The following is a 22,780-nucleotide window of genomic DNA, read 5'->3' as shown; positions in this document are numbered from 1 at the left end:
GGAAACATTAATCACGGGTCAGCACAGTTTATGTCGATTGAACGGCTACCGTCCAGCTCTGTCGAATTGAATTACGCTCGCATCGCGCGGCTGGCATCCATCAAATGCAGACCTGCTTTGATCAGCGTAGTCAATCGTGTCTGTACAAGCCACGTAAACCCGATTGTTGGTAAGACGTCCCCGATCGCTCATTTGAATACCGATTCGGGCTTGATTACGTTCGATTCCGGGCCGGTGATGTTGATTTAAAGGCGAGATACCGTTGCGGCTGTTTCGGAACGAACAATGTGATAAACGGACTACGAATGTTTATTCGAACGCATATTTTTAGGGGCGCCGAGCTTTATTACATCACTCGTGTGCACCGAAAATGTTTCTCCTCTTTATTTTGCGGATTTTATGTTGCCTGCATATTTTACGTGTTTCGTTCGCAATTTATGTTGTGCGGCGGGGAAATGGCGGAGCTGCGTGCGGATTTCAGATTTTTACGGACGGGAAATTTGGAGAAATCGGGGTAAAGATGTTTGGCTTGTTTATTGGAAATATAGCTATTTGGAAGCAGTAAATTTGGGGAATTCGGAAACTTGGGAAATTTTGGGAAATTTGGAGAATCTGAGAAAATTTGGAAGATTTGGAAAATTTGGAAAATTTTGGACATTTGGAAAATTTGAGAAATTGGGGAAATTTGGGAAATTTGGGAAATTTGGAAAATTTAGGTTTGTGATGCTTATGAAATTTAGGAGATTTAGGAAATTTTGGAAATTTAGGAAATTAAGGAAATTTAGGAATCTTGAGAAATTTAGGAAATTTAGAAAATTTAGGAAATTGAGGAAATTTAGGAATCTTGGGAAATTCAGGAAATTTAGGAAATTTAGAAAATTTAGGAAATTTGGAAAATTTTGGAAATTTAAGAAATTTGAGAGATTTAGAGAATGTAGGAAATTGAAGGAATTTCAGAAGCTTAGGAAATTTGAAAAATTTTGAAAATATAGTAAATTTAGGAAATTTAGGGAATTTGAAAAATTTGACAAATTTAAGCAATTTAAGAAACTTAGTGAATTTCGGAAATATAGGAAAATTGTGGATGTATAATTTGAAAAATTTGAGGGTTTATAAACTTAAAAGTTTAGAGATTAAAAAGCTTGTAAATTTATAAATTTTTAATTTCCAAGTTTACAAATACAAAAATTATGAAATAAAAAATGTTCAAACTGATAAATTATCTATACATCGTTACTCACGTCGACGTACTTGATGTCCAACCTCGTTTGCCCGTCATATCTGTATACATACCGTTCGTGCTCAGGTAACAATAGTCAATTGCAGTAGTCGCATGGAAGATAGAACGCCGAGGAGTTTGAAAAAGAAGAAAAGATACGCGGACAGGACGGAAAAAATGTGCAGGGCCATGGTTGCGGTGATAAATCACCCTCGATCTTACTCGGAAGATCCTTTCAGGTTCTTGTTAGCGAAACGTCGCTCCGGTTGGATATAGGAAAAGAGGTGGTGGGATAGGTTCCAAAGGGGTTAGTTGCAGCCAAGATTTCATCCCCTGTACTGCGAGGGTTGCAGTTCTTCGTACGCAACAAAACATTACAAGATTCAGGTGACGCCTACGGTAATCCTACTTGACTAACATGAGGTAAACGGTGTCGCAGTGTTTCGCGGTTAGAAGAAAAATTGCGGGCAAAACAGCACGGGCATACGGGGATCTCGGTTACTCCCTAGAGGCTGAGAAAAAGAAAGGAAATTGCACGGACGACCATACGAGCACTTTCGATAATTAAAGTGCCGTGTTAGTGGCATCCACCGCAGAAGCACTAAACGCAGGAGGTTAAACGGGCCCTAATACCTTCTCTCGATTGTCCTAACAACTTTACCTCTATTTATTCTCACGAGTTTGCCGAGGCCACGATCGAACGGAAATGCACCGGGCCGGAAACCACGGAATTCGTTTGGAAATTCAACGGGCCGCAACCGATCAAGATCCGACTTTGCAAGAACGCTTGCCCGCAACATAATACTGTTACCGCAATTTTCGAGCCGCTGAATCGATAATGGAACGATTAAATCGCGATTCTTCTCTCTTCCAAGGATTCGACTTTTTTTACTAGATTTTAATGGTTCTTTGTCATTCGGTTGGAAATTCTTTCTTTCGTATAAGAACTGAATTTTGTAAGGATTGCTGTTCATCTTGAAATGGCACAGCTGAACATTCTTTGATACTGGGACATTCTTTTTTATTGGCTAAATTTTTCTGAAATTTTTTTACAATGTCGTTCACGGTTTTTATTTATAATTAATTGTAAACATAATATGTCATATATCATATGTGACAGGTCTCATATGTTATGTCTCATATGTCATATGTCATATGTCAAATAGCATATATAATATAAGATAAGCTATATATCGTATATCTAGTATCTCATAATGTAGCATATATCACTTATCACTGATCATATATCAAACATCATTTATCATATGTATCATATTTCACAATGTATATCAAGCATGATGTATCATATGTTACATCTCGTGTATCATGTATATCATATTTCATAATGTATATCAAGCATGATGTATCATATGTTACATATCATGTATCATGTATATCACATTTCACATTGAATATCAAACGTGATGTATCATATGTTACATATCATGTATCATGTATATCACATTTCACATTGTACATCAAACATGATGTATCATATGTTACATGTCATGTATCATGTATATCACATTTCACATTGAATATCAAACATGATGTATCATATGTTACATGTCATGTATCATGTATATCTTATTTCACATTGAATATCAAACGTGATGTATCATATGTTACATATCATGTATCATGTATATCACATTTCACATTGTATATCAAACATGATGTATCATATGTTACATGTCATGTATCATGTATATCACATTTCACATTGTATATCAAGCTTGATGTATCATATGTTACTTATCATGTATCATGTACATCAGATGTAATGAGTCATACGTCATATGTATACATATGTCACATGTACCTAATACTACATATACACAATATCGTGTATATCACTTATCATACATCATTTGTAATACATGTCACGTATCATACATCAACCATATACATCATATATCTTTTCTCATACGATATGAAAAATCAGTTGCTCGTTCATACCACTAGTAGAACCCTATGCAGATTCCAAAACAATTTAAATTGCACAAAAATATTGATAATATCCACATATAACAATTGATCAATGAATTTAAAATTGAGTTAAACATCTAGACATATGTGTATCCTCGAATAGGTTAAGGAGCATAAGCGACATCGACACCCTTCCGAAGCCGCGTTTTTCCGCGACGATATTTAAATCGCTCGAACGAGTTAAGCAACGACGGCTTTCCGATTCGCAGCGTAGAGGGTAAGCTGCAAATTGCTAGGAGCTTAGGCGTAATCCGCGAAAATGCAATAATAAGCCGCGTTTGCGGTGAAAAACGGTCGCTCGCTCTTTCCTCTCCCTCGATGATTTCTCTTTTTCCGCTCTCCGCCGCGTAACCAGCCACCCCGGAACCTCGCCGCGTTGTAATCCTACAAATGAAAACTTACGCTAATTAAACCGTTAATAGCGAGCGGCGCATGTAGGTAACGACCGCGGTGGTTACTTAATCCTGAGAAAATGAAACGTTCGGAGTCTGCGCGGCTGTAAACAGCTCCGTTTCTGCGAGTGCCACACGATCGGTGCATTCTATTAATGAATTAACTTTTTCCCTCTGTTTCGATTCTATCCGTACTTCATCCGTCGTTGCTGTTTAAAGCCAACGTTTCGTTAAATTTCCTTTCCCTTTTGTCCACCGGCCCTCAGTCCCTCCACTTTTTGTTTCTCCTCGGTTCGGTCTGTCCCTCTCGTTCCATTCATCCCGAGCAATTACCGGCGGTTTTAATAGCCAGCCGGAATAATACGAAGCAAAGGGCCGTTTGTTTAGCCGTAACAGGTTCGAAAGGGAAAAACGGGGAAAACGATTTTCGTGCCGGCTCGCTACGGTTTCACTGTTTCGAGCGATATCGCGAAACGCGTCGGAAAATAGCGGCCAGAAAGGGGAACAAATTTGAATAACACAATTCGTCGAGTTAAGTTTCGAAAGGCCTCGGCACAGCTGGAGACCGTAGCGACGTTTGTTGCTGCTCATCGGTAAAACACGCCCGCTGCCGATTGCACGCCGCAACCAGAGACGGCAGTTTTGTCGAATAATAACTTCCAGCCTAGTTTCCATGGGAAAACTTTTCACCTCGCTTTCGAACATCGCTGTAGTGGTCACTAGTTCCGTTCGTTCCACTTCCTGCTATTCAATCTATGCTGGAACGACCCAAGTGACTGTTCCAGCGAACCAAAGATTCTTTTTTTTACTCTTCTGTTACTTTGTTTGCCACTTTTCGTGGTACGTTCACTGTCACGGTGCAAATTGGTCGATTCAAAAAGAACTGGGCAACGTCATGACGTTTGAAACATCGATTCTTTTTGAAACATCGTACGATTATTCTGTACATCGAAAATAATTCTGTGGGACCATCATGTGCAACTCTGTAAGACACGAGAGAAGTTTACGTTTAAAGTTCATGAAGAATGCATTGTATTGTGTATGATGACGATGAATGTAATGAATGATAATATTCTATGTGACGTCTATCTGTCTATCTATCTACCTGTCTATATTCTATCTGTATATCAAGCATAATGTATGATATGTTATATATCGTGTATCACGTATATCATATTTCACATTGTATATCAAACAGGATGTATCATATGTTACATATCATGTATCATGTATATCACATTTCACATTGAATATCAAACATGATGCATCATATATTACACATTATGTATCATGTATATCACATTTCACATTGAATATCAAACATGATGTATCATATATTACATATTATGTATCATGTATATCACATTTCACATTGTATGTCAAACATGATGCATCATATGTTACATATCATGTATCATGTATATCACATTTCACATTGAATATCAAACGTGATGTATCATATGTTACATATCATGTATCATGTATATCAGATGTAATGTGTCATGCGTCATATGTATATATATGTCACATATCATATATCTAATACCACGTGTACATAACATCGTGTATATCTCTTATCATACATCATTTATCATACATGTTACGTATCATACATCAAACATATACATCATATATCTTTTCTCATACAATATGAAAAGTCAGTAGTTTATATCACCAGTAGGACCTTATGTAACTGCATCAACTAAGTGTCGAAATGTAAATTATATAAGTAATTAGCTAAATAAATAATAATTTTCCGCACGAACGATTTCTGCCTTCCTTCAAACTGAAACTTATCTCGTTTTATGCCTTTTTAATGGCGTTTGCAAGTCAGCAATTTCCCGGAAGTAATGAGTCCCTTATTTCGTTACGTTGGCACTCGTCGCTAACGTAAAACTTCTTCCGGTGCGGCTGTCACGTTCAGTAGGTCCGAGACGTGGCCGTGACACCAAACCCGAGTGGATTGGTCCACGGGTCAGACACCGGCAAAGAAACGAGGTATAGGAAAGGGGAGATGGTGCCCCGTGTGCACCCCACTCGAACTATTTATTTCGGCACAAATCGCATTACCAACTTCAACTGCAAAATTGACTTCGCCCAACTTTTACGACGCCTCCACCCTTACGCCCCTTCGACGCCACCCGCACGGTCAGAACTTCAACTTGTACGAGGGTTTACCAAACTCAGTTTAAGAAGAAGAAGAAGAAGAACTGTTTCAACCGGAGAGAGACGCATCTTGCGGGACTTTCTCTCTTCTCTTGTCGACATAAAATCGTACGACGCGAGCTTCCACGTGGAATGGCAGTTCGGAAGTTCGAGCCGTCGGGAATAACGAACGGTATCGCTGTAAATTGCTTTATTCCCTTTTTTATGAAGCTTAGGATTGATCAGAGGCTTGAACAATTGTCAATGGACGCGATGAATATTCTACCGTCGTTGAAGAATGAGGAATGTCGGTCTAGTACCACTTCACTCGGTCATGGAATTTATACTTTTAGACTTTGATGCTGACGTGGAACTTCAACTGTTACATTCAGAACTTCGACTGTGACGTTTATTTAGATTGCTTCTTTTATTTGAAAGGGTAATTTATTAGCTAGTTTTCTGGGAGACTAATTTATTTACTTGATGAGGTGAGCAAGGATTAAACAGTTAATGTGAAGCTTTTTTAATTGTATGTGTTTAAACATTTTTGTATCATATTTTGGATACCTTTGCTCAAATTGTACCTTCGTTTTGCAAGATCCGTTTTACTGGAAATTCTTTTTGTTGTAAAATACAACGTTTCGTTGTAACTTGGTTTAAATTTCCCGCGCATGGATCATCGACGCCATATTGAATTCTCTTTCGTTCTCGTCTGAGGTCGCAGTTTCTTTTCGTTTATTTTTACAATTTTTCATCGGCATTTGCTTTCTTCCTCAAATATATTAATTGAAATATCATATAAATATTTATTACTTATTATCAATACGTATTTATACTATAAATAAGCAAATATGAATTATTTCTTTAGTAAATAAAGAATTATGTACTTATACGTTTTCATTTCGCCTAAACTTTAATCATTCACTTGGCAATTAAAACACGTTACGACTCCAAAAATAGTACCACTAAAAAATTATTGAATTTATCAAAAGATTTTTCAAAGTATTTTTAATATTATTTCAGAAATATGCAAAAATAGAGTTACTTTGTTACTCCAGCACCTGTCATATAATCTTACGATCGAGGTTCAACAGTGATATCACAAACGATGAATAAATTAAAAATGTATAATTCCATTTGTACGTCTATAAAACGTTGTATAGATGTATTCGGTTCAAGAGGTCCTTCAGTTTTACATAATCAAGGAAATATGTTTTATTCAAGCGAGTGAAGTTTACCTTGGCATCTCCAGAACAAAAACAAATTCAGTGATGAGTCATGTAATCACGTAAGAGTTAAATTATCCTTCAGGTTGAAAAAATTGTGATTTTAGATCTTGCAAGAAGTAATATTCATGTAACTCGATTATTGGCTTCTTTAAGTACTTCTTACTGTGCGTTATTTAGAAAACTTAATTCTGTTTTACTTTTTATTCAGTTATGCAACGTGGATTTAGTTACTGGAGATACACTTGCAATAATTTAACATGTTAAATTATTAAATTGCATTAAATTGAATGATTATGTCAGAAGAATATATTAGAATATGCATATAGCAAATATGTGTCAAATATGCAATATATGAAGTATAAGGTATAACAAAGAATGTAATGATAATATTATAAATTTATATAATTGGTACAAAATTTATAATAATTGAGTTAATAATAATATTACGAAATTACATAACTGCTACAAAATTAATAATAATGAAATTAATGAAAATATTATAAATTTGTATAATTCAATCAAAATTAATAATAAAAAATTAATCAAAATTAAAATAAATTAATAATATCTAATTATTAATTTAATAATTCATATAAAATATTAGAATTTATATAAAATTGAAAATAACAGAATTAATGATAATATCATAAATTTACAATTAAACAATAAACAAAAACAATTAAATAACAACTGAAAATAAAATTAAAAGAAAATAATGATAAGTAATAGTACAAAATAACGATAATATTATTTTTACTTTCTATAATTTGATTTATAATAAACTGTAGCTTTCCAAGATAATCAGCTGCGAATTATAAGTAGTTATTAATTAATATTGCTTTATATGCTGAAAAAGGTCGTTCCACATTGCAAGACGTAATTGGGTCATATTTCAATTTGTGTCAGCCTGCCTGCAGCTCCTTTTACCTTTCAATGGCCACACCTTATAAAATATAATTCAAAATTTGAATTTCTATTTAAAATTACTTTCTGTTTTATTGAAACTCTTCTTTCACAATCGCTATGATTTTAAATGTCCTGCAATTTCCTTGTTCTGTTGATTCAGTTAGAAGAAAGATTAATGCCTTGAATATTATAAGATTTATGAGTGATGAAATTCTGATATAATATGCTGTAATATATGAAATATGCATTATGATAATATAAAAAGTGTAGAAGAAATGTACAAAATATGCAAAAGAAGAAATACATTTTATTAATATGTAAATCACGTAATGAACTTTCATGTAAATATTAGAGATGCCATTATTTCCTCTTCGCATAAAAATGTGCATTAACATACGGATTTGTCATTTATTTTTCATTCAGAGACATTTCTGTTTATCTAAATGGCATTTCAATTTTAGAGATACCTTCATGTTTCTGTGTAATTTATATATTTTGAATTTTTTGAATTTTACAAATATCTAAATTTCAAAATTAGCAAGTTCTGAAATTATGAAAGTAGTAAAGTTTTGAATTTTTAAAATTTTTCAAACTTCCAAATTTCCATATTTCCCAATTTCCAAATTTCCCAATTTCCAAATTTCCGAATTTCCAAATTTCCGAATTTCCAAATTTCCAAATTTTCAAATTTCCAAATTTCCCAATTTCCCAATTTCCCAATTTCCATATTTCCCAATTTCCAAATTTCCTAAGTTCCATATTTCCCAATTTCCATATTTTCCAATTTTCATATTTCCCAATTTCCATATTTCCCAATTTCTATATGTTCCAAATTCCATATTTCCCAATTTCTATATTTTCTAATTTCCATCTTTCCCAATTTCTATATTTTCTAATTTCCATATTTCCTAATTTCTATGTTTCCCAATTTTCACATTTCCCAATTTCTCAATTTTCACATTTCCCAATTTCCCAATTTCTCAATTTTCACATTTCCCAATTTCCCAATTTCTCAATTTTCACATTTCCCAATTTTTCAATTTCCAAATTTCTAAATGTCCACATTACCAAATCCCTCAAATTCTAAATTTACAGCATCAAATATTTCATAATTTGTAACCTTATAAATTTGAGAATTAGAAATTTGTATATTTCTAAATTTTACAAATTCCTAAATCTTTTTCCAAATTCCCAACTATCTTAACTTCTAAATTTTCAACTTATTATATTTCCAAATTAATAAATTGCAAAATTCCTGAACTTCTAACTTCACAAGATCCCTTCCCCAATATAAAAATTATAAAATTAGAAATTCCTATTTCTAAATTTCCCAAGTTTCCAATTCCTAAATTTCAAAATTTTCCATATTTCTAAATGATCAAATTACCAAATTCCTATAGTATTAAATTTACAAATTCAAATATTTCATAATTTCCAAATTAAAAATTTTCAAATTTACAAATTCAAATATTTCATAATTTCCAAATTAAAAAATTCCAAATTTACAAATAAAAAATTCCAATAAATTAATAAATTCTTAAAAATTCCAGATCCTAAACTGTAAATAACAAAATACAATACAAAAAACAAAATACATCAGAAATACAAGAATTATTTCATGCACCATATTTGCAATAGAATGCAAGGAAGAAATTCGCGCAATTAGATGAAGCAACCGCGGTTTCGAAAAATTCCAAGACCGTCCATTTCACTTTCGATCGGAGCATCCATATTTGTACGGTTGCATAAAGGAATTCCATCAACGATTCTCATTAGTACTGTTTAAAGACGTTTATTGCCGCGTTATTAAATTCCTGTTCCGTCTTGGACGTATCTTAGAGGAACTAATTGACCCAAATAGTTGACGCTGCAAACGCCACTTCATACACGTGCTCGTGCTCCATTCATTCGTACACTTTCTCATTTCTTTTCAACTTCCTGAAAAGACCGTGTTTTCACTTTCCACGAGAAAATGTGTGCGCAAAGCCTTGATGAATAACGTGTCACGTTGGACGGATAATTGAGCAACGTTTCATTGAATTGCTGATACTAAAAACGTGATCCCTTGTCCGACTTTAACTTAAACTTGCTTTTACTTTCGCTCGCGTTTTTTCGCATCGTGTTTGTTTTTAATATTGAATACTATCAGAACGTTCAATGCTCGCGTGAACTCTGGACGAGTTATTATTTATCACTTTTTTATTTCAAGATAGATTCATATTGGACAAATTTTTATTGTAAGTTTTAATAAAAATTTTTACATTGAGTATAAAATTAAAGATTCTTGTATTTTTAAAGTAAAATATTTTTTAGTAAATTTTACGAATATTTAAAGTAAGTTTTAGCAAGTTTCTTAATAAATTTATTTATTAATTCATTTTTAAAAAACTATTTATTTTAAATGACTTGCCTTTGAAAAAAGTTACTGAGTTGCCTATATTATTAATAACTAAAATTTGATAAAAATTGATCACAAGATACATGTGCCTAAATAAATCCTCACCCTCAAAAAAAAGTTCTAAAATAAATTATATTTCTAAATTGCATAATAAATCAAAACCACTGCGACAAAAATTCCCAATGTTTTCACATAATGTACGAAGCCATTCGTCATAGTTCGTAATTTCGTTGGCAAATTATTCAACGCATTAGGGACATCGCAAATCTCCAGGTGAAATATAAATTTATCGATCGAGAAATAAGAATATGCAAGGAAAAGGTGTATACTTAAAGTAGAAATAGAACAGAGACATCGTAGATTTCGCATCAGAATTGAAATTAACCAGCCATTTGTCTTGCGGTTCGGTTTAATCGTGACTAGCCAGGTGATTTATGATTTCCACTTCTCCTTAGCAAACACAGTGGTGGTGGTCAGATGTGGCAGAGCGTGTAAAGCGATTCGGAGTCGAAATCGAGAAGGGTCGGTAAAAAAAATTAGTTGCTGTCTGCCATGAAAAGCGCGGAGATTATGAGGATATCGCGTGATTCGTAGCAAGCATAACAGTTTGAAAACAGTTCCGACGCGAAGCTTTTCATTATCCACGAAACGTAAGACCGCCGAATGTTGCAGTGTCATTTTGATGCAATACCTTTCTAGATATCTGTATCAAATTATAAGATATATCGCGTGAGCGATTAATAGTTCTTTCGTAAATTTCGTTAGTAATTAGGGGCTCGTACTTATGATCTCTGGTGATCGAATGAATCCAGCATGGTTTTTAGTGACTCTACAAAATTAATAACCGGCCATTTTTGTTTTATGTTCGTTTGTCTTATCTTCTTTTGATCAGGACTTTGTGCGAGGATTTTGAAGCTGAGAAGCAATATTTGTCAACATTTCCTTTTTTCAAAATATTCTTTGCACAATAATCTAGGTTGCAAAGAGATTTTAAGACTTAACCTTAAAATTTGAGACCTAACCTTAAAATTTCACGTGAAGCGTTTTATAGAAGAAATTCTGTCACGTCACATTTTTCCAAAACGGTCTGTTTATGGACGTGAATACAAAGAATATTTTGGGGAGATACCATGACAGAGTTTCATTTACGACAGCAACTATTTTTCAATAAACTGCTTATGATTAAAATCGCCAAGTTCCCACAAGTCGATTAACAAACAAAAGACAGTGCTACACGAATAAAGATATATCCGTTTACACGTTCCAGATTTTCAATAAAATTTGCCTTCTTATAATGAAATTCTCCAGAGTTCCCACAAATCGTCGATTACCGGACAAAAGACGTAGATATACGAATAAAGATATATCCTTCATCGTTTGCGCGCTCACGTGTTCGCTCTATTCTACGTGCGCGCGTTTACATCAGATATTACTCGGTGCAATTAAAGCGGTGATTAAGAGACGCTAAACTGGAACAGTGGAGCACGAGAGGAAAAGAACAAAAAAAAAAGAAACGAGCAATGCTTCCGCAACGTGTGGCGGCGAAACGTGCAAGTCTCAATTTGAAGACGAATCGAATGCAAACACGTTCTAATAACCGTCGCCATGTTTGAGAATCCGCACGAAAATAGTTCCCTCAAAGCTCTATTTCACGTAGGCGTTCTACCTCCAAATAGCTGATCCACTTTCGGATCACGCAGCTGCTAATGCGTTCATGACCACATTCGATGAGCATTCGTTATTGACGTACCGACACGACTGTTACCAATGTTACTGACAGTTCTGTTAGGTCTCAGAATACATAGCGAGAGGATTAGACCTCGATCCAAGTTTCCATCGATACCGGTTCTAATTCCTGCGGACACTGTGGAGGTTCAAATCAATAGGTTTCGTAGGAGCAATAATACACAGGGAGGTGTCATCCTATCAAGTATTTTTAGTTTATTATTATTTACATCTGGTTGGAATTCTTAATCATGGAATCTAAATCAATAGGTCCGCAGCAATAATGATATCAAGAAGTCGTCACATCCCATCAAGTATTTTTAATTTATTATTATTTACATCTGGTTGGAACCCTTAATCTTAGTAGTAGATTACAGTACCATAATACAGTATTGACCAATATTGTAGTACAAGAGGTTTCAATTCATGTCGAGTTGATTTTATTACTTGCTACTTTTGGCTAATATCCATCACATATATCACTCGATTTCATTTCCACCTGAATTTGTATACCCAACAGAAATCAGGAACTGTTTCCCTCAACCTTATTCGTAAAAATACCAGACCTTTATCTCACGAAACAGGCAACCGAAGATAAACACGAAATAGACAGACTCACTTCGAAACCTCGGATACATAGACACGAGATTATTCACTTCACAACATTCGATACATATAAACAGGCAGTCATCTAGTTTGGAACATCATCACAAATAAGTAGAAAGCTCATATGTTATACAATTATTCGACCTACAGTTCACTTATAAATATTAGGACTTCAAGTGATTGAAGTTTCCCGTGTCGTTTAATCATCGCTAAATAAGACAGTTCTGTTCCTGTCTCCACCTGCTAGATAAATACTTGGAAACAACATTGTAATGCATTTCGTAATGCGTTCACACGTTCACTTGCACGTCATTCACGATCTTGTTGATGTGTTACCGATCACTTTTGTGAACTGAGAATGTTAAACCGTGGGTTTGTATGAAGTTTATCAGTTAATTTTATCTGTCACCTATGTATTTGGTTGCTTATTAAAATGTGGAACAGATGTACGACTCGGTAAAATGTTAACGTAATAATATAAAAATGACCATAAACCCATATTGTATACTAACGTATGCATTAAGGTTTGCATGAGGTACTTTAATTTACCTTGTCTGAAATTTTAGAGTCACATAATAAAATCTTTCTCTAGTGTCCACATATTTTGACTGTCGATAAAGGATATTGATTACAGTGTCGTTAGACAATTATTTTCATTGCATTTCATTTATATTTCAATTTACTTTTACCTAAATTTTAAGAAACGCAATTTAAAACAGTCATACAGTGTCCACATATTATGTCACAAACCAGAAGTTGAAATAACGCATATTCTTTGAAATAGCACGAAGGATATTAATTATAACGTTGTTTCCACTACATTTCATGTATACTTCCATTTACTTTTATCTAAGTTTTAAAAAATGTCACTAAAAACAGTCTTCCCATAGTATCCACATATTACCTACATATTGCCTACATATTTCCGCTAACCAGAAATGACGTTCATTCCTTAAAACAGTGCAAAGGACATTAAATGCAATGTCAGCACACAAGTCTTTTCATTACATTAGACGCATACTTCAATTTACTTTTACCTAAATTTTGAAAAATGTCCCTTAATACAGTGTTCCCCTTGGGTCCACATATGACGTCTACTAAACAGAAATAACGCTCACCGCTTAAAATAGTACAAAGGATTAATTGCAACGTTCACGACAATTTCCAACGAGATAAGCTATCCATCTGCAACGGAAGTTAAAGTTGTACGCAGTAAAGAGCCGGAAATTTTTATCGATGGTGGCGGCAAATCGCAAAACCATACCGGGCCTTCGCGTAAATATCCAGTTCAAGGTGATCCACACTTTCGAGCCGTTCGGGCAGGGAAAGTGGTTGGTCTCGGTGGTAGTAATGCCACTGTCAAGAATCCTGCACCGCCTTGTAAAGCAGTTTACTTCGGATCGCGAACCAGATCGAAGCTATAGTCAGTGAATTTCCTGGAGACCCTAACTCTTTGCCGTCGCCGCGACGGAAATACTATTTTCTTGTGTATTCGTGATGGTACAAATGGTGCGGCTGTTGGGTTTCATTTTGATCCTCGGATCCTTGCAATGTGTCAGGGCTGGGGAGCTTCAGGTCGTTTTTCAGTGGAAATATCTGGACTGGATCTGGCCGAATGTTCAGTTGACAGGGAAGAATTTTACGTTGGGTAACGCGTTCACACAGGATGTGGATATCGATAGATACGGTCGTGTATTCGTCACTAGTCCTCAGTGGTTGGAGGGAGTACCAATTTCATTGTCTCTGGTCACTCCTTCTATGGGATATGGGGGCCCATTGCTTGTACCGTACCCGGACTGGTCCTGGTTCACGCCGTACAGTTGTGACAGCATTATCTCTGTGTACAGATTGGCGGTAAATATCGTGACGAGTGTCAAATTTTTTATCACGGTTTAACCTTCTCTCTGTGTACGAGTATTTTCACCCTCATGCGGGTTTAAGGATAAACGATTAGTTTGTTGCAATATGGTGGTGTTAGGTGACTCCGGTGAGGGGTAAGTACAGTTTATTGCCAGGATAAATTTTTGGTATTAATTGAAAAAACTGTATATTTGATTCTGTTTGATTGAGTAGTTGAAATGTAGTTTTGTCAATAAATAGCAGTCACTTTGATTGGATACAGTATAACGTTTAATGTATACAAGGGTGTAACTGCACCCCTTGGATTCATTTTTAGGACAAAATTTAAAACAGGCAGTGTTTGAGGAATTTTTTGAATTTTTAGAAAACTTGGCATGAAAGTAAGAATTAATTAAAAGTATTGAAGAGACGTGAGTTCACAATATTGTACACAGAGAGAAGGTTAAATAGTGTCTTTTTAAATAGTTTGGGGTTGTTTAATGAATGTTTGACATGTTGATTAGAAATTATCAAATTTGAGCTGTTAATCTTCTAGTCTTGTGTATCTGGTTAACAAAAAAATTCTATAGTCTTTTCGTGTATTTTACTTTAAAGCTTTACAATTGATAATTACTAGAAATATTATCTAATAAAATGTAGTTAATTTAAATATGATTCAATGTTAAAATTATATTTATGTTATTTTAAAAGTGTTATATAAAATTATACTCATAGTTTTAAAATTGATATTTCAAATTTATTAAATAATTCTGTAAAACAAAAAATGTGATAGTTGAATATTCAAGAAATATTTGTTATTTTAAAATAAAGATTTATTAAAATCCAGTAAATAATTCCGCAGAACAGAAAATGTATTATCAGAGAATTTAATATATTATTTAATTTTGCATTAGCGTGATCAGACGTTATAATAAATGAGTCAGTCATAAATAATAATTATTTGTTTGAAAGTATGAAGTTGCGAAAAAATATCTTGCGTTTTAATTCCCATGAGAATGAAGTTATTAGGTCCATTGCAAAATACACGTCTACTATATGTTAATTTTAATTTAGACGAATAATATTACATTTCATTTAGTTCTGATTATCACGTGGCTTATTAAATTAATTATCACAGTGAGAATGATGTTAGATATATATTACAGCACGTTATAATTACAATTATTCGGAACACGGAATAAATTTTACGCTCCCTAAGTTGAGTCATTAATGTGTTATAAAAAATACTACAAATTTGATAGTTATCTCATTTATTAAATCAGATTGAACTACCGATGACCTCGATGATAAACATGTTGTACAATTTTAAAACACTGTATATACTTTTCTACATAGTATAAAAATAAATTTCACAGAAATTTAAATGAAACGTATATTTTTAAAATAATTGAATTTTTGAAGAAATCGATTTAAATCTTCATGAATAAATTTTATATTGCAGTGCGACTAATTTTCTTTTTATGAATATGTATGACGGTTGCGGTGCTAATTATTATATATCATAGTCCAGTATATTATAACAAAAATTATGAACCGTGCGAATATTCTATTTATTTTCATAATTAATTTCATGAAGTAATGATATTGTATCAATTTATAAATAATGTCGTTTTTCTACGTAATTTTAATAGATGACAGTTATGCTATTCTGACGATTAATTAAAATTTTATGATTTATTATTTTATATATATTTTAAAATTTTCAAATTCTTAATTATCTCAAGTTCTCAATTTTCTAAATTTTCACAATTTTCACAATTTTCACAATTTTCACAATTTTCACAATTTTCACCATTTTCACAATTTTCACAATTTTCACAATTTTCTCCATTTTCACAACTTTTTCCATTTTGTCAATGTTGTCAATTTTCTCAATTTTCTTAATTTTTTTACTTTTCTTCATTTTCTTAGTCTTTTTATTTTTTACAATTTTCTCAATATCCACAATTTTCCATATTTTTCAATTTTTTCATATTCTTATATTTCCCAGAGTGTTAAATGTCAAGTCAATCAAATTCCCAGGACTAATCTATTGTACAAATAAAAATCTCCAGAGATTCCCAAACAAGATGTTCACATCTCTTTCACCATCCAGAAACCAACAAGGAACATCATCCCCTCCACCACCATTTTCGCAAAACCAATCACACTCCTCAAAATCCAAACCTAAAAAATACAATAAACGACATTATTCACATCAGGCTCTCCCATCACCCCATTTTTCGATCAAACGAATTCAATCGAACGTCAATCATCGACTCGTTCGATGATCGACGTTAAAAATAAAAATAACGTACGATCACGCTAAGTGGGTAAAAAAAAAGTAAAAGAAAAATCGACTGTCCAGATAGACGAGTGCGATCGTTTGTGGGTGGTGGATACTGGTCGCATCAGCTCAAATGCTGTTTGTCCGACGAAAATATTGATCTTCAATCTAGCGACCGACCGGTTGATCCATAAATACGTGGTGCCGGATGATCAAACGCTGCACGGGAAGGCAGCATTTGTTACGCCGATCGTCGATGTCGGAAAAACGTGTCTTGATACTTATCTATACGTCGCTGATGTTGATCAAAATGGGCTACTGATTTATGACTTGTATCACGATTATTCGTGGCGGGTAAACAACACACCTGGCAATGCTTTCGGCCCGGATGACGATGCCATGAACATCACGATCGCTGGCGAATGGTTCGATTTGACCGATGGCACTCTTGGCATGTCATTGTCGCCGATTGGATTTTTCGAGGAAAGGTATTATTTCTATTTCAAATTTTTATTCTTTTTTATTCTTGTTTTCGGGTGATGTATGGTCGACACTCTTGGCGAATGTGGGGAAAGGAGTTTTACTGGTTGGTGTAGATTTTGTGGGATTGTGAAGACAAAGTTGAAAGATTGGAAATTCAGAAATTTTGTCAGGTGGAATTTTTGGGAATTTGGGGGTTTGGGGATTTGGGAGTTTAGGAATTTATGGAATTTAGAGAATTCGGAGAACTTGGGGAATTTGGGGGATTCGGTGGATTTGTGGGATTTGGGGAATTTAAGAAATTTGAGGAATTTAGGGATTTTTGAGGATTTCGGGGATCTGGGGAATTTGCGGATTCTATGGAATTTGGGGAATTTAGAGAATTTAGGAAATTTTAGAAATTTGGGGAAGTTGAGGAATTTGAGGAATTTGGAGAATTTGAGGAATATGGGGAATTTTGACGATTTTGGGAATCTGGGGAGTTTGGGGATTCTAGGGAATTTGAGGAATTTAGAGAATTTTGGAAATTTGGGGGATTTTGGGAATTTGGAGAATTTGAAGAATTTCAGAGATCTGAGGGATTTGGGGAATTTAGGGAATATGAGGATTCTGGGAAATTTAGAGAATTTGGGAGATTTGGGGGATTCGGAGGATTTGGGGTATTTGGGGTATTTGGGGAATTTAGGGAATTCGAGGAATTTGGGGAACTTTGGAGATTTCGGGGATCTGAGGAATTTTGGGAATTTGGGGAATTTGGGGAATTTGGGGAATTTGAAGAATTTTGGTAATTTAGGAATTTGCGGTTTTGGGAATTCGAAACTTTGGTAATTTGGTAAAACATCTGTAATTTTAAAAGTATAAGAATGATAAAATCTCTAATTTTTAAATTTTCAACTCCTAAAAAATTCTTATTTCTATTAAGCTAAATTCAAAAACGTCTATAAGTCAAATCTGAAAATTACGATGTCCTGTAATTATCTTCTTTAGAAAACCCCCGAATGCCTAGTAATAATCATTTGTCGATAAATAAACTAGTACCAGAGTAAAAACTTGAATTCCAATAAAATTAAAACCGTAAATCACGAACCCAAAGAAAAGATTTAACGGCCCGTGATTTTCGATGAACAATGAATCACCCGAAACAGGCGACTGTCAGCATAAATGTTAATCCATGGTCGTGACATTTTGAAACGATAGCAGCGATCGGTAACGATATTTAAATAATTTAGTCACGCTACTCATGATTTTCAGATACCTATACTTCAACTCGTTGGCCAGTTATCGCGAAAAGTTTACGGACACGTACTCTTTAAAGCAAAGCAAACACGCGGAGCCGAAAGTGTACGAGTCGAATTACAAGCGGGCAAGCCAGGCGGGCGTTCAAGCAACGTCACGAAGAGGCGTAATATTTTTTCAATTAGTCCAATTAACGGCGATCGCCTGTTGGAACATCGAGAAGCCATTTACACCGGAGAACGTCGTGATAATTGCCCAAGACGAGGAGACGCTGCAGTACGTGAGTGGCATCAAAGTAATCGCAAACAGCTACGGTGAGGAAGAATTGTGGTTCAACACAAACAGGCTACAGAAGACGATAAATAAAACCCTGAAACCCAGCGAGACAAACTTCCGTTTAATCAGAGGGAAGGTTGATGATATTATCAGAGGGACAAATTGCGAGCCTTCCGGCCTAAGATACAAAACGCCGGATACCACCTTCTGGCACCGGATATGAATCAGATAAATTACGTTATACCAATCAAATTTACCTCAACAGTTCCTCCTTCGTATACTAACGTGAGCGGTAAAAATACACATGGCGCCGTATGGTGATTCTGCCCTCTGCTCAAGTAGCGAATAAGAGTAATTTATGTCTGCCACGTTAACATTCGCATCGTTTCTAATGAATTAATACACGTTTCTAAGCCTTACCATAAATGTTGTTTCTCGTTACACGTGAAGTATCATGTTATTCTTCTTAAACGACGGGGTCGATTAAATGCAAATGAAGCTTTTAGCGCAGCGGCATGTGGTCGGACAGCTTATCTGGAGTCGCTGGACACCGATTTTCTGCTTGGGGATCATTTGTTTGATGTCGGTTATGTGTATTGTTGTAACATTATTTAATTATATCATTACAATAATATTATTGTTTTAACACATTGAATACCACATTAAAAGCAATTGAAAATTTAGTGTTTTAATTTTTAATAAATTTTTAATAAACAAACATTTTCACAATATCTTGTTATATTTATTTTCTATACATCTATGTAATTAATGCGAAAATTTTCTATTAGGAAAGTGAGGAAATTTTTGACGATACACATGTTAGATAAATAACTTAAGGTGTTAGATCAGGAACTTAAATGTCACTCACATGTGGATGACTGTCAACGTGTTAATAGTATTATTGTTGTAATGTCTATTAAGTTTTCTTGCTATGTCTTGTTTAAGTCCACTTTGTTTGAGTCCATTTCAACAGTCATGACGGTTCTGAAGATCATATGATATTACTGGAACATGTATTTGTTATTTTATAAAATTAGAGAGTGGTGCTGATGGTGCTCGTATATTTGCACAGAGCATTTTAATGGCAGTAAAATTGGTTTAAGCTACACGAAATTCGAATGTAATAAATATATGGAAAGTTATAAGATAAATTATAAAGAGGTTATTTATTCCTTCTCTAAGTTCTTTATAAGTTGAATTTGCACATAATATTTAGTACTATAGTATTTTAATAAAAGTCAGGTCAGTGCATATTGAGGTTAAAGTTGAGTATTTGAATGTATTTCCTTAATTACATAATTTCTTATGTTAAAGATATATTTATACATGCTTCCATTCACTCATGAAAATTGATGACACAAACGTGTGAAACTGATGCTGTTCAGAAAGTATGGTTGAATGAGTAACAATCTTTACGATATCCTTTCACAGGCTATTCTAATTTCAGAACAAGAAACGACCATAATTCAACTTTTTATTTGAGGTTGGAGAGAACGTTTTCGTTACGATAATATTGAGGTTAGGTACATAAATTGGCCACTTAACACAACTTCTGAATAAGAAAACATCTTGGATACTTTATTATGTGTCATTACATAGATATTACAACTCTTGAATAAGAAAACATTTTGGATACTTTATTATGTGTAATTGCATAGATGTTACAAGTCAAAATTATACAATCATATACGTTTTACAAATAAAAATTATATAATTATATACATCCTACAAATGAACATTATACAATTATATATATGCTACAAATGAACATTATGCAATTATATACATCCTACATATAAACATTATACAATTATATACATCCTACAAATAAACATTACATAATTATATAAATCATACAAATTTGCATTACATAATTATATAAATCATACAAATTTGCATTATATAATTACATACACCTTACAAGTAAACATCACAGCATCGATATTCATTAATACAATTGTTAATCAACTGTTAAAAAACGAATCTACGCGATCTGAAGTCATTTCGATATTGTGTTAAATGAGCAGTCTTTAAGGTACCCATTGCAGGTCCTTGAGAACAGGAATCGGCTTTGTTCTTCAAAGCAAAAAACGATCGACCCCATTCTTTAGAACAAGAAACCATCGATCCAATTCTTCAGAACAAGAAATCGTCGTTTATTCTTTATGTGAAGTAGAATGGACATATAAGCCAGTTTTACGTTCCACACTGTAAGTGTAAAAATTAACAATGTAGCAACTGAACGGTAGAGATTACATCTGCATTGACACATTTGTATTATTGTGCAATCCTAAGTATCCTAATAACACTTCAGTATCTTAACGGTACCTCGTAGCTATTATTTATAAGTTATATAAAATCAATAGCGTATCGAACTTGATTCGTTGTATGACTCTCGAATCTTAAATCGACACAGAAGCCATCGATAGCGTTCAAACCGAGGCTTATTACCGATTCCGATGACTTTTTCCGCGAAAAGCCGGTGCGGTAACTATGCAAACACGTTCCGTACAGCGAGTGAGCCACGAGTGGAGGGACTTTCTGCGAGTGACAGGCTAGCGTGTAGCAATTTAGTTTACTGTTTCATTGCTGCTTTTTGAGATGTAACGACCGGGTCTGCCGGTGACAGGGGCGTCACTGGGAAACCAAATGTTTCGATGAGGTCGTTCGCCGGAGACAGAGAGGTGTCGCTCGCGACACAGCCGCAACATTTTTTTTTCCAGCGAAACAAAATCGATACGCTGCCCTTTCCTCGTCGACGAATTCAGGAAGTTTTATCAGCCTTTTGGGTGGCGCAAGGTCGGAGCAACGTGGGTGGACCAGGAAATAGGGGGAGGCTGGTTGAGATAAATGCGCATTCAGGAGGAATTGTTCGCGTTACTGCCGCGGCACCCTTGGGATACCAATAGGGCGCGCAATGCCGGGAAATTCGTGTCACCTACTTCTCTTTCTACGGCGCAGTTCGGCGTGTGACTAATGGCGGCATATTCATGGCACAACCTCGCCTCTCCAGCACCCCTCAACACTACCCTGAACCTCACACCCGAATACGAAGCTCTGGCAGTTAACCTCAGACAACCCCTTCGTCGCGATAATATACGGCCGCCCTTAAATTTTCGTTCCCCTTCGATGCCGCCATCGGCCTACTGCACGTATGCTGGGAAACCTTTTCCCTACTAATTCGAATTGATGCCTTTTCGAAAGGGCACACGGTCCGTGAAAACTTTCCAACAACTTCTTCGCTGATCTCGTTAAGAACGCCGTCAGAAATGGGCTAATAGGGTGCAATGGGAAACGTTTGTATACTTGATAGTCTGCAATTAACCAACTTCTGAATTTTTGTGCTACTGAGTCTTTACATTTTTTCTGCTTTAAATTGGTTAACTTCCAAGTTTGCACTTAGTTAGTTCGATCTTTTAATTTTTACACTTTGACATTTTTTAAATTCGATATCTTTGTATTTGGAAATTTTTAAACCTTCAGGTTTGATAAATTTTTTAATATCCGTGTACTTAACTCTCTATGTATACAAATTCTCAAATTTCTTCGTACATGAATTTTTATTTTTCTATATTTTAGACATTTCTATTGTATTCCTTAATTTCTAAATTTTTTAACTTCCAAATGGAATATAGATATAAGGAATTATTTTCTACTGTTTTTAATAAGGTTTTGAACCATAAGTTATTAACTGAAATTATAAACTTAAATATGTTGACATGTACTCATAACGTAAACATAAACAGAATTTATAATTCATCTTTAAATTGTAAGATAAAAGAAAAAGAAATAAATTCTTCAACTATCGTCTTAAAATTTAGGTTATGCTCAACTTCATCCATACATGTAATGTGAGAAATAAAAGTGACATAACTTTTAATATAATTTAGCTCGACCAGTGCTATTTTATCTACTCCCTTTATTTCCAACATAAATTATATTTGTTCAGTTGCTTTCATAAAGTATATAAATGAAACTATAATTTCGTTGATTTTTAATGACGGTGATGGTGTTTCTTAAGTGGCGCCACAAATATTCTAAATATGGCGTAAA

The 22,780-nt window shown here is 34.4% G+C and overlaps 2 protein-coding genes across 3 annotated transcripts in view; both read left to right on the top strand.

Moving 5' to 3' along the window:
• The window catches only part of LOC143265637 (CUGBP Elav-like family member 5), a 461,835-nt gene that overhangs the window by 341,566 nt on the left and 97,489 nt on the right, over nt 1-22,780 (top strand). The gene's annotated exons all lie outside the window — the stretch shown is intronic.
• Nucleotides 13,933-19,878, top strand: LOC100882821 (major royal jelly protein 9). The gene is made up of 3 exons (XM_003706683.3): nt 13,933-14,463; nt 16,817-17,223; nt 18,467-19,878. The coding sequence occupies exons 1-3, from the start codon at nt 14,107-14,109 to the stop codon at nt 18,948-18,950; spliced, it is 1,248 nt and encodes a 415-aa protein (XP_003706731.3). The 5' UTR covers nt 13,933-14,106; the 3' UTR covers nt 18,951-19,878.

The sequence above is a fragment of the Megachile rotundata genome, chromosome 13 (assembly GCF_050947335.1).
Source record: "Megachile rotundata isolate GNS110a chromosome 13, iyMegRotu1, whole genome shotgun sequence".
NCBI lineage: Eukaryota > Metazoa > Arthropoda > Insecta > Hymenoptera > Megachilidae > Megachile > Megachile rotundata.
The sequence above is the reverse complement of the archived record's forward strand: the minus strand, read 5'-3'. Positions and strand labels throughout refer to the sequence as shown.

Bases quoted from the DNA above. Each gene is read 5' to 3' on its own strand.
- LOC100882821 (XM_003706683.3), top strand. From the start codon at position 14,107: ATGGTACAAATGGTGCGGCTGTTGGGTTTCATTTTGATCCTCGGATCC. The intron at 14,464-16,816 runs GTAAATATCGTG...TCGACTGTCCAG, and splicing joins TCTCTGTGTACAGATTGGCG to ATAGACGAGTGCGATCGTTT. The intron at 17,224-18,466 runs GTATTATTTCTA...CATGATTTTCAG, and splicing joins ATTGGATTTTTCGAGGAAAG to ATACCTATACTTCAACTCGT.